Genomic DNA, 13,022 nt, shown 5'->3' on the forward strand with positions numbered 1-13,022 from the left:
TCCGTCCACTCATTTTATTTGCTACTTGCAAATTTGTCGAATTTTTATTGATGGGACGCGTCGTCTAATTTTTTACGAAAAACGTCGAAAGAATATCGTTTCCCCTCTCACGGATACCCCGTAGCCACAGAACGGACAGACGTACTGTATATAAGGTGATATACCTAAGAGTAGGTTAGCAGTTAATGACAAAGTTGAAGTCAATTTATTTTTGTCGCGAAAAAAAAATGTTTCCAATGTTTCCAATTACCAAGTTTCCTTGGTACCTTGGTAGAATATACCACCCCTAAAAATATTTTCTCTTATTTAAGACTCGCCCTGTATATCAGATTTCACTTTAAAATTATTTAATGGTAATATAGCAATTATTAATAATAAAAAATATACTCTTTAAAATTAACAACAATTGCGCCATATTAAACTAAAAGAAATATTAACTCTTTTTTTATCTTAGAGTATGTAGAGTACTTATTAAAGCTACATAAAAACAGATAAATATATATTTACTACGTCTGTATGTTTTTGGGACATTTGACAATTTAAGTAATATTATTTATCTAGAGATATAAATACGCAGATTAATAACTAAAATATAATTAGGTAGTTATATCAGTAAATATAAAAGGAAATTGAATTAAAAAAAACGAAAAGGTATTACTATATACTAGGTAATTATAGCTAATTAAAACTAATTACTATCACCAGGTGGTGCTTCACTTTAATGGTTCATTTACTTTCATTCCTTAGCAGATTAGATGATGTTTTAAAGGGCGATGTTTTGTGACTGACATTACTTAAAATCAAATTTTAAATTAACCATTACTACCTGATAGGAATTACCTAATAAGATAACACCAAAAAACTTACAATATCTGCTCCCCAGAGCTTAATCCGAATGAACATATTTGTTACATACTTATTAAGTAGAAGATTAAGATCGATAATTTCCGCAGCTTAAAATACAGAACAAGTAGCAATTCCTCTAGTTTGGATTTGGAGATAGTAATTTGTTTGAAAATAATAATAATAATAATAGCTCCTGTATATAGCGTTTAATCACGTTTAACGCCTTGGGAGTAGCAAGGTACAGCTTGCCATGCTAGAGCCGTTCGGTATACAATGAAGGTAATGTGGCTAGCACTACGCTTCAACCGCCTATTATTACCTCTTGATTGTTAATCCCAAGTACTCATTTAAGGCTGAGTCCTGTTTTAAGATAAACCTGTACCTGTTTTAAGATAAAGATTGATATTGTCATGAGAGGCATGAGCAAGCAAGGAAACGAGAAACTACTGTCACGTGGAGGACACGTATTTGCAAAACAATTATTAAATGGGGCTTGTACCCGACAATTTTTTTCATCTTTTGAATATTGTTGGTAGTTTGGTAGAATAAAAAAAGGTACATTCGAAGTGAAATTTAGTAAAATTAAGATAAATACCTCTATTTGAAAACCTTGTATTTTTCGTGATAATAATTGAGATATCAGAGTGAATGAAATAAGATGTTGGGATAAAATCAACTACAATTAAAATTGATGACCCACGTCCAATTCCACACTGCACAAAGTGTCATTGGAGGATTTAAAGGACATGTTTGAAAAAGTGATATACAGTATAGTAGTGATATAGTGATATAGAGTATACGTAGCTAAACGATTAGATTTTTACAAATTCTAAGTTTTGGGTTGGTTGAAGGACTATTAGAGCTACAATTTAAAAATATTTTTACAAGTAAAATATATTATAGTTGTATTTTTTTAAATGCAACTCCCTGTATATTATTCTATTTTTAAATTCTACGATTAAAATAAAGGTAAATTTGATTAAGGTTCATCACACTTAAACCTTACCGTTTTTGAAATATTTTCAATTTTATGAAATTGCAGTAAAAATGTTAAGGCTCCATTTCTCCAAGGGTATCAAAGTTTTTAATACTAAATATTTACTGAAGGTAATTTATTAATCAGATATTGTGTTGCAATAATAAAAATTTTACTACCTTATACAGAATGTCCAAAAAAATGTATATTAAATAATTACTAGATTTAAACGGCAAAAACTTGTTTAATTTAAAACACCCGATATATTTTACGTGAATCAGATGCACAATGTAATTGTCTGTCAAATTGTATTATACCATTTTTTACCCACCTCTTCAAGTTTTCATAGAAAATACATTTTCTTATAATTTAGATCTCATTTATCACTATACCCATGGAAAATTGACATTTTAGATTATTTTTAAAGATGTAACAAATTTTCAAAGAGTACAGATACAGACTGTTTACGTTGATAAATAATAATTGCTCCAAATACTAAAAAACTGAATTTTGTGTTTGTATTAGACAGTGTGGTAAAAAGTAATGCCTTATAAATTTTATTTCATTTTATGACGAATGCTTATTTATAAAAACAGAGACTTTTATTTTCATAACTTATTATTATATTGATTTCTGAGCCAAATCCACATTTATTTAAAATACTTTATTAATTAAAATAATTTAAAAGTATGTAATTAACTAATTTTTGGTCGGAAATAATGGTGGTATATTTAGTTGGTATACTCTTTTACAAAGATTTAAATAGTTTTTTTAGTATACCAATGGGCTTGCAATATTTACCACCTGTACATTTTGTGCATATATGTTGCTTTAAAAAATCTGAAATGTCAATATTCCATGGGTATAGTGATAAATGAGGTCTAAATTATAAGAAAATGCATTTTCTACGAAAACTTGAAGAGATAGGTAAAAAATGGTATAATAAAATTTGATAGACAATTAAATTGTGCATATGATTCACGTAAAATATACAGAGTGTTCCATTTAAATTAAACAAATTTAAAAACTTTTATACCCTTGGCGAAATGAAAAATTTTTACTGCAATTTCATAAAATTAAAAATAATTCAAAAACGGTAAGGTTTAAGTGCGATAAACCTTAATAAAATTTACCTTTATTTCAATCGTAGAATCCAAAAATAGAATAATATACAGGGTGTTATATTTAAAAAAATACAACTATAATATTTTTTACTTATTTGGGACACTCTGTATCTTGTATAAATATTTTTAAATTGTAGCTCTAATAGTCCTTCAACGAACCCAAAACAATTTGCAAAAATATAATCGTTTAGCTACAATACTCCGTGTCGTATGTGGTGAACAACCCTGTATAATGCTGTTTTAATAAATGTTATTTTCAATTTATTTCTGTAATCTGTACATTTTCTGTTTCCTTAATAGCCTGCAAATTTTGTGGAATACCACCTAAAATACACACTTTTAAGCAAAAATGCTAATAATGTTAACGCTTAAATTTATTTAAGAAAATAAAAAAAATTTGAACCTAACCAACAATTCCTATTTATAGTGATTTACAGTACTGTTTTTAAAATTATACGAATATTCTCGTTGATTTTGGTTTGAAATAAATATGATGATCCTCTCTAATGAAAATGCGAGTTGCCTAACTCTAATAATTCTAATTCTGAGTTAGCAAATAAGCTAAATGCTAGGTAAACCTAGACAGTTATTCAGAAGCTATAAACTTATCGATGAAAATATGCATGAAAATTTACTTCTTAGGACACAATTAGAGGATATTGGATATTGGTACCCAGGTACAGTTTAGGCATCAAGTTTGTTATAATGATTTTCTTATCTTTAAATCAAATGTTTTTTTTGTATTTGCACGATCCTTACCACTGTTTTTTTCGCTAGCTTGTGCGTCAAGACATGGTCAGGTCGTGTCAATGCCATGGTGTGAATGCCTTGAAATTTTACTCCCATCGCGCGTAAAGAAGTTTAACTTCAAAAATGAAAACTTGTGTATTTCCCAGGAATATTGGTGGAGTTATCCTCAATCTATTTTTTTTTGGAAAATAAAATACACCATTATAATTCAGCACTAATTTACTTTTGAGGCAGTATACAAACTTCCTAAATTAAATTACATTTCGTTTTACAGGTGCGTGACCCATATACAAGATACAAATCGAATACAAATCAATCAACAACATGCATTCCTTGAACACTCATAAATACCACGACTTTTGTCTTCAGTCTGTCAGTCTTTCTGAGGAGAAACGAAAATTTTCGCGTTCGTCACCGCTTTTGCCTTTTTCGAAAACTTTCCTTTCCGCTTCTTCTTCTTCTGCTTGCTGTCACCTCGGGCAGTTCGGTCTTCGTTGACGTTCAGGTCCTTCAGTTTGTCGGTGAGCGTGGACGTGGTGTCGGGCAGGCTTTTCGATTTTCTTAAAGTTAATTTTTCCGATTGCGTCCAGCTTACGGCGGATTGGCGCTTTAATCTGTCGAGAAAATAACAAGTATTGTGAAAATTTCCTGTAAATCCATTGTGAATTCATTTAAATATCGGAAATAGAGCTGCAAGCTCATAGAAAAGAGTTTTTTTTATTTAAATTATTTTTAATTTTAAGTCTTTTTGAAAATTATTAGTGATTTAAATATCAATGGATTTTTATTATCAATGGGACAATTGCTTAGACGGGCCAGACATACTAAAGAAGGAATTAGTTAAAGCCTTGACAGTTAAAGTTGTCGGTCCTGATCAATTAAACGTTGAAATCCTCAAACTATTAGACGAAGAAAATATGAAACTTCTACTAAAATTGTTTAATCGCATCTACAGTACCGGAGAGCTCCCTAAACAATGGCTGCAATCAACATTTGTAACCCTCCCTAAAATGTCAAACTCCAAAAGATGATAAGGCTTATGTGTCATACGTTAAAGGTGTTCCTGCTTGTCCTGCACTCTAGACTATGGAGAAGGATTGACGAAAGTATAAGTGAAACGCAATTCGGCTTTAGAAGTGGAACCAGATATGCTTTGTTCTCAATACAGGTTTTAGTCCAAAAATGCCTCGATCAGCAGACCAGTGTCTTCGCATAGATTATGAGAAGGTATTTGATAACGTGAGACACGACAAGTTGATACATTTACTCAAACAGATTGGGTTAGATGGCAAAGACATAAGAATCATTAGAAACTTATATTGGAATCAGTCAGCTCATATAAAAATCGGAAATATGTCAATACAACGGATATAGAAATTCTTAAAGGCGTCAGAGAATGTATACCTATATCGCCATTTCTGTTTAATTTATACTCTGTATCGATATTCCAGGAGGAATAAAGGTGAATGGTAAACATATTAATAATATCCGATATGTTGACGATACGGTGCTCCTAGCTAGCAATGAGAAAGATTTGCAGTACCTGATGGACAGAGTTAGCAGTATTAGTCAGAGTCACGGTCTCAAAATAAACGGTTTAATATTTAGTATAGGAGAGGCCAGTGCAATTACCCGTTTGGCCCAAGACCGGGAGGAATTCCAACTGATGTTCGCCAACCTTTGATCCAACAAATATACGAGTTAGGCAGGGATGTGTCCTAGCGCCTCTTTTATTCAACATATTTATGGAGGCAGCGCTCTCCATTATAGTGGACAGCAAACTGCAGGAAAGAGGATTGGGCATTAGATACAGATACGACAGCGGCGGCGGCCTGTTCAACATAAAGAGACTCAGGGCAAAAACACGTACAAAATTCATCACAGAACTTCAATACGCTGATGACTTCGCTCTAGTTGCAAAAACGTTACAGCAATTACAAGAAATCTTGAACACATATACCTAGGCATACAAGGCTTTGGACCTTAAATAGAACATCGATAAAACTAAAATCATGTGCACTCCCCCGGCAGATAACAACAATGCTATAAAAATCGGCGAAGAACTACTGGAATATGTAGCGGAATTCAATTACCTCGGCACCACGGCATATAAATCACACGGCGGGCTAACTCTGCCCAGATCCCATTGTTTTAAATTTCTATAAAATTTGACCTTGAAAACACCATTATGGATGCCGAGTCAGGGCCGGATTAAAACGTATCAAAAAATTTCCCAGAAAATAAACTATTCATAGACAGGGTCGTATTAAAAAAAATACTGTAATTGACTGAAACTAAATTTTATTTACACAATACTTTTATCTAAACAAATGAATCGTTAACCGCGCATACTCCTCGAAAAGTAACAATGAAAAAATCAATTAAACATTTAACTGTAGAGAATAGACAATTAAAATTAAAAAACATGCCAGGAGTTACAAACAAGAATTAAAGAAATACCCAATAAAATATCTATTGAACAATCTAAAGAGGCTACGTACAAATTATGTCCATCAATGGACATAGCAAATTTTGTTAATATTCATCATAATATAATAATAATATCATCAAGTGCAATTTATTTTATAATAGTGGTCGTGATAATATTGTAGGTTTTGAGGACCAGAAGGGAAACGGAGAGTTTAAACCAGCTTGGGTGTCTAATGTTGTTATGGTAAGAGGTATCTCTACCAATGGATGTTTGTTCGGGGCAAATCTTTAGGAGCACTTCCTTTCATTGTGGGAAATTGAAATTTGGCATGTAGGTTCACTCCTGATGACAATACATTTTCCTGCAAAGCATGACCCGAATATTTGACAGCTGTCAAAAAAATCTCAAAGTTGTCCGATTTTGATAAAAATCGATATATTGGATGCTCCCTACCCCGTCGGTTTTCATTTTATTTGTCTCACATTTGAACTGTCAAATTTGACAGCTGTCGTTTTTTTAAGTTCTCCTTTTTTTAATGAAAATTGATATACATATTATTTGGATGCCCATAGGAATTTATTTAAGACAAAGAATTGAGTTTAAGTGTGTGGCACTGAGAAACCAGCATAACTAAAAAGTAAAAAATAAATTTAAGAAAAAAAACTTTTTAAAGACAAGGTTTTATTTAAATACATTAAAAAGAAAAAAAAACTTTTATTATGGACTTATAACGTCATTACAGAATTTTATATTATATAACAGCTTGTCGCGAGATTTGAGTGTACAGTTGCACTCATAAAAATCTGGTATGACAACTTTATCTTGTAATTCCTGTAATTCTTGTAATTCCAATATCTTGTAAACCTATCATTATTCCCATCCAGGATAAATTCATCCAGTTTAGAAGAACATTTAAAAAACTTTGTGTCCGAATATTACACACGGGTACTGAAAATTGCCAAAATGATCTGGCAAACATCTTATTAAAAACGGCAGACCTCATTGTTTACGTCGGAATCAGTAACATTATTACATTATTATAAAAAACAACGAGACCTCTGTTCTTTTCTCTCTGAATTGTCATGAGCTATCCATAAAAATTAAAAATAGATACGGATAATCAGAAAAACAGTAATTTAGAAATGAATCTTGTTGGTCATTTTGTAGGATACCTTATAATAAAAATTACTTTGAATGCCGTAGGCAATGATTGAGTATTAAAACTAAAAAAACTTCGGACTTCCATTGTACTACTAAACTACAAAAACCAAATATATCACACACAATAAACAAAAATAATTAAACAAAATATATCACTCAAGAAAAGAATGAAATAAATTAAGCCGCACGCTACTGACTCAAAACTGCCGTACTGTATGTTCTCGATGACAAAGACTACGACTGACTACGACACTGGTTAATTTCTGTTGCTGGCACCCATAATGGCGGCGTGCGCTAGGATATGCGCGTAGCGTTCCCGCCAAAGCGAGTTGGCCTGCCGTGTGATTTATATGCCGTGTCGGCACTTTGATTTCGGAAAAGGCCAATATCGACTCTGAAATTCAGCACAGGATTAGCAGCGTCTCAAGACGTAACCACCGTAATAACAAGGCCGGACAGCTTATTCGTGACGTCATCAACTGGAGGCCTAAACTTTGATTGCATTTGATACACTTTATACGTATATAATGGATATAAACTTTAATTGCACCGAATTTTTAATAAATAATAATTAAACATAAAATTTAAAAAACATCAGATTGATATCCCATCTCACATTATCCATCGTCATTGTATTTATTTATGCTGTAAGTGTGTCTAAGTTTCTTTTATTTCCTTTTCAAGTTATCATTATTTTTAAACAACAGTAGTTTTTCAGACGTGTATTTCTAATAAAATTTATGACAATTTTTACATAAATTAGCATTATAAATAGTACATTGCGGAAATTTTAATAATGGTGTTATTACTTTTAATGTAATCCAAATATATTTTTGATAAAATTATGTTTTTATTGTGAATTTTGAGAAACTCCTCATGGCTTATGGCTACTCATTAAAACAATATTTTATTACTTCAAGCTCAACCTGTTACTCAACTCAAGATAATAACTTTAATATTGAACACAGATAAAAGTTAGAAATTTTTTATTTATTTTCATCGCATTTTAAAAATTTAGTAAATAACAAGCATGACTATTAATTTGATCAGTATTACTATCAGGGTTCGGAAAACTACATGTTACTCTTTAAAATTATATAAACTACATCACATGTAGTTAATCGATGTAGATATTGTAGAGGGTGTAGTTTATGTAACTTTCAAATATGAAAGGTTTGAGGTGAGGTAAAAGATAAGTAAAAGCTTTAGAAAATACATATAAATATATCTGAGAAAAGAGAAGAAATATAGCTTTAAATATAATATTCATATGGCGTAGAATATCGATAAAATACATAATATATACTGTAAAAAATATCTATTTTTTATTGTTCTTTTCTCATATTATACACTATTGTGAATTTAAAATATTCCTTTATTAAATTTGATTGATAAAAAGTGAGAAATAAACATTTATTGACCGGTACGATTTTTTCCGTATTCTATTAAAACTATTTTTATATACTATAATATTTTTAAAAACTCGGAAAAAGACATTTTAAAACTTTGAAATATATCTGGTGAGTGAAAAAAGATCCACAATTTGAACTTTTATCGGGTAATTATCAACGCTGCTAAATAGAGTTGAGCCTCCAGTTGGTGACGTCACAAGATTTTTACGTCACAGCTGTCCGGCCTTGTTATTGCGGTGGTTACGCTCAAGAGCATTCTGGAAATTAAAAGACAGGGTTTTAGCCTTGAAGCCATGATTACAAAATCCCGCTTAAGATGAGCTGGTTACGTATTCAGAATGCAAGAACACCGCCTACAATCTTTGCTTTATGGTGAGCTTATAGTCGGCGAGAAGAAACAGGGTGAACAACTCAGAAGGTACAAGGATATGCATAATGAGTGGGAAGAGGTAGCACACAATAGAACGCAATGGAGAAGAGTTGTAAACTCAGTTAACAGCGACAACCAAAAAGTAACAACAAAGCAATGAGATTTTTTAATGTCCGGAGTGCGGAAGAGGGATAACATAACGTATCGGGCTTTTCAGTTCCAGAAAAGCTCTTGAAAGAAAACGCGTTGCGTAACCATTTTCTGATGCATGTCAAATACTCATCAGCGAGTAATGGCAGTATGTATGTAAAAATGTCTATACCTACGTGGCGGATTCATCTCTCCAAAAAAATGGGTATTTCGCCACTGCAAGAAAATTTACAAAATGAAATAGTTATTTTTTGTAAACACTTCTGCTTCTGCGTTAATCCAAACGGAAACTACTTGTCAGAAGTTAGGTTTACAGATATACAAATTTGCCTAACGAACAAAAAAATGCCTAACGTTTAGGAAAGTTTATCTCTTTCCGTCGTCGAAAATTTTTTAACAGAACGTCAACGGTTTTTGTAGACGTATCTGTTTAAAAAAAAACTAAAGTGTTCTCGAATAGATATTATAATATAATAATAAAAGAAATAATAATAATATAAAAATAATAATAAATATTTTAAATAGTTTTTTTCTTTATTCTTTGTATTTTTTTTGCTTCCGACGCGACGACGGAAAGAGATAAACTTTCAGAAACGTTAAGCATTTTTTTGTTCGTTAGGCAAATTTGTATATCTGTAAACCTAGCCTCTGACAAGTAGTTTCCGTTTGGATTAACGCCAGAAGTGTTTACAAAAAATAACTATTTTATTTTGTAGATTTTCTTGCGGTGCCGAAATACTCATATAGGATTTTTTTGGAGAGTATGTATGTAGTATGTGATTTAAATCTTTATTCCGAAATAGAAAAAGATTTAAGTATTAATTACATATTTATTAAGAGTTTATTGAAAGATCGCAACAGTATACGTTTTTAATAAAAATTATCAATGTTTAATAATAAATACAAAGTGTATTTCTATATTTTAGTAACTATTAATATTTTTCTTTTACAATCAATTAAGTTTAATCAATTAATTAATTGATATCAATTTTAAATTATATTATTAATTAAAAAATAATAATGAAGTACTAATTAAATTGTCTAATTAATCTGTGTCGTTCAAAGAAAACTAACTTGTAAACATGTTGGTAATGTTAAATGCATAATATTATACCCATTTTGGCCTTTGTTTCCAGTCTTCTCCATTTTTTCTAAATTCGATTTAGCTTCCTTTTTAACATTTTTTTCTGATTTTTTCCCATTTTTCTTTGACATTTTTCTTGATACTCTAAAACAATAGTTTTTTAGAAAATAAGATTGCTATTAGAAAGTCGAGTTGACTTGGAGTAGATCACTCTTATTTTATATGTAAAATTATTTGGGGAATACGATTGATCGCGTCATTTCCAAGACAACTTGACATCGTTGTTTCCTATAGGTATAAATACACTACTCAAAACAATTACCGCATGTTTTCTAAAAAAAATAATACTTTGAAAAACAAAACATTAGGCCGTATTTATAAAAATGAAGCATTTACTTTCAAGTAAAAGGTAGAAGTAAAAGGTTTTGCTACAATTCGTATTTATAACCTTTTCCTTGAAAGGAAATGTTTTGGATAAATAAAGTAAAAGGTACAGAGATACAATTATAACTTTAGGAATACTGGTAAATTTCACTCTGCATCCATACTTTAGAATAGGAAATCGCCGTTTCAGTTGCCCAAATATATGCTCAATCACAACTCGCTCTGATTTAAGCAGCCTGTTGAAGGCTATCTGATATTCCTCGAGGGAGTTGGGATAGGGAGTCATGAGACATGACATTATACCATATCCACTGTCCCCTAGTAGTATAGTGTTTCTTGTCTTGTTCATGACTTCACATACTGCCGAATTCTTTCATATACGAGAATCATGAACGGATCCAGGTTTCTGGTCGCATGTGGCCTGCACATAATACGAATGTGCATGCAGTCAATAACCTGTGGGGAAATGGAACCTGGTCAACCACTTTTCTTTAGCCTGCATGATTTGATTTTCTGCGTTTGGGAAGCGAATCCATTCGCCAGCCTGTTGTACAAGCTGCTCAAGCAACTCATGAAATATTCTGGACACTGTGGGCTGCGTACATCCCAATTCTTCAGCAATTCCGCTCTGGAATCCAGGATTCGCACAATAACGCAGAAGACACAGGGTGGAAACCTCAAAAAGTACAAGGATATGCAGAATGAGTGAGAAGTAGCAGACAATAGAACGCAATGGAGAAGAATTGTAAACTCAGTTAATAGCGACAACCAAACAGTAAAGAGGCAACAAAGCAATGAGATTTTTGAATGTCCGGAGTGCGGAAGAGGGATAACATCACGTATCGGGCTTTTCAGTCCCAGAAAAGCTCATGAAAGAAAAGGCGTTGCGTAACCATCTTGTGATGCATGTCAAATACGCATCAGCGAGTAGTTTCATTTTATGCACAGGTGATAGGGCTTCTCCACGTGTTTCAAGATCCGCGCCATGAAAGTGGTCCGCTAACCACACCACAAATCCTTCTCCTTCTCAATTCTAAATAACCCATCTCCTTCTCAATTCTAAATAATGTTTTGAAATCTGATTCACGTGACGTATGTCTGGTTTGTAGTATTGTCTTGTACGTAAATGCACCATATCAGCCATAACAAACACAACACTGAAACCAAAGATTACTAGGTAGATGTTAACACACAAAAACACTCCTACAAATAGACAATTTTTTACGTACCGAGCTGTTTGATGGTTGGCCAACTACTGAAAAGAGTGAGAAAAGTTGTTGTGAACCTAGATTCCTTTTTTAGAAGTAAAATTTTTATTTTTCAAGTAAATGCTTCTTTTTATAAATACGAAAAACAAAAGACCTTTTACTTTAAAGCAAATCCATCGAAGACTTACCTTTTCCTTCACTTTTTTTGAATTCCCTGACTTACGATTTTAAATAGTATGGATACTGTGAAGGGAATTCGATACAATAAGCCTATATGCGCTGACCTGTAATTTTTAGTCTGCCGACTATTTAGTTGCAAAAGTGAAAACAATAGAGTTCGTCTCTTGGATCTGTGTCTATGAAAGAAATGCGGACAAAAAACATTTAAATAAACAGCAATATATTTTATACAGTACGTCTGTCCGTTCTATAGCTACGGGGTATCCGTGAGAGGGGAAACGATATTCTCTCGATGTTTTTCGTGAAAAATTAGACTATTGATGAGACGGGTCGTCTCATCAATAAAAATTCGACAAATTTGCAAGTAGCCAATAAAATGAGTGGGCGGAGCGATTTGCGGTGACGTACTCGTCAAGTCGACGTACAGTACATCTGCTGGATCTGTGTCTATAAAAGGAATGCGGACAAAAAACATTTAAATAAACAACAATATATTTTATTCGTCGACTTGACGAGTACGTCACCGCAAATCGCTCCGCCCACTCATTTTATTGGTTACTTGCAAATTTGTCGAATTTTTATTGATGGGATGCGTCGTCTAATTTTTTACGAAAAACATCGAGAGAATATCGCTTCCCCTCTCACGGATACCCCGTAGCCACAGAACGGACAGACGTACTGTACATATTTATGAAATCGATCGGCCGACTATTTGTTTGCATGTGAGCGCGGCTCCATAAGGATATATTGGTTACAAATATGCAACTAAATAGTCGGCCGATTAAAAATTGCCTGTCAGCGAATATCTTAAGGCTAAGCAAGTTAATCAAATATTGGGCCGATCGATCGGCTCGATAAGAATGAGCCGTTTTCACTTTTGCATCTAAATAGTCGGCCGACTAAAAATTACATGTCAGTGCATACCCTAATAATTATCCTAAAATAA

At 32.4% G+C, this 13,022-nt stretch overlaps 1 protein-coding gene across 2 annotated transcripts in view; it reads right to left on the reverse strand.

Moving 5' to 3' along the window:
* Positions 1-3,890: 3,890 nt before the first annotated feature.
* LOC115890471 (cytosolic carboxypeptidase Nna1-like) overlaps positions 3,891-13,022 on the reverse strand; it is a 109,743-nt gene continuing 100,611 nt past the window's right edge. The window contains exons 17-18 of one of the 2 annotated variants that reach the window (XM_030910711.1): positions 10,335-10,448; positions 3,891-4,310 (exon numbers count right to left, since the gene is read on the reverse strand). In XM_030910711.1, the coding sequence (XP_030766571.1) occupies positions 4,070-4,310; positions 10,335-10,448 (355 nt within the window). In that variant the 3' untranslated portion in view covers positions 3,891-4,069. Of the gene's footprint in view, positions 4,311-10,294; positions 10,449-13,022 lie in introns of both variants that reach the window. The other variant, XM_030910712.1, reaches the window with a different exon arrangement.

This window comes from Sitophilus oryzae, unplaced genomic scaffold (assembly GCF_002938485.1).
Source record: "Sitophilus oryzae breed Bouriz unplaced genomic scaffold, Soryzae_2.0 scaffold_866_pilon_pilon, whole genome shotgun sequence".
Taxonomy (NCBI): domain Eukaryota; kingdom Metazoa; phylum Arthropoda; class Insecta; order Coleoptera; family Curculionidae; genus Sitophilus; species Sitophilus oryzae.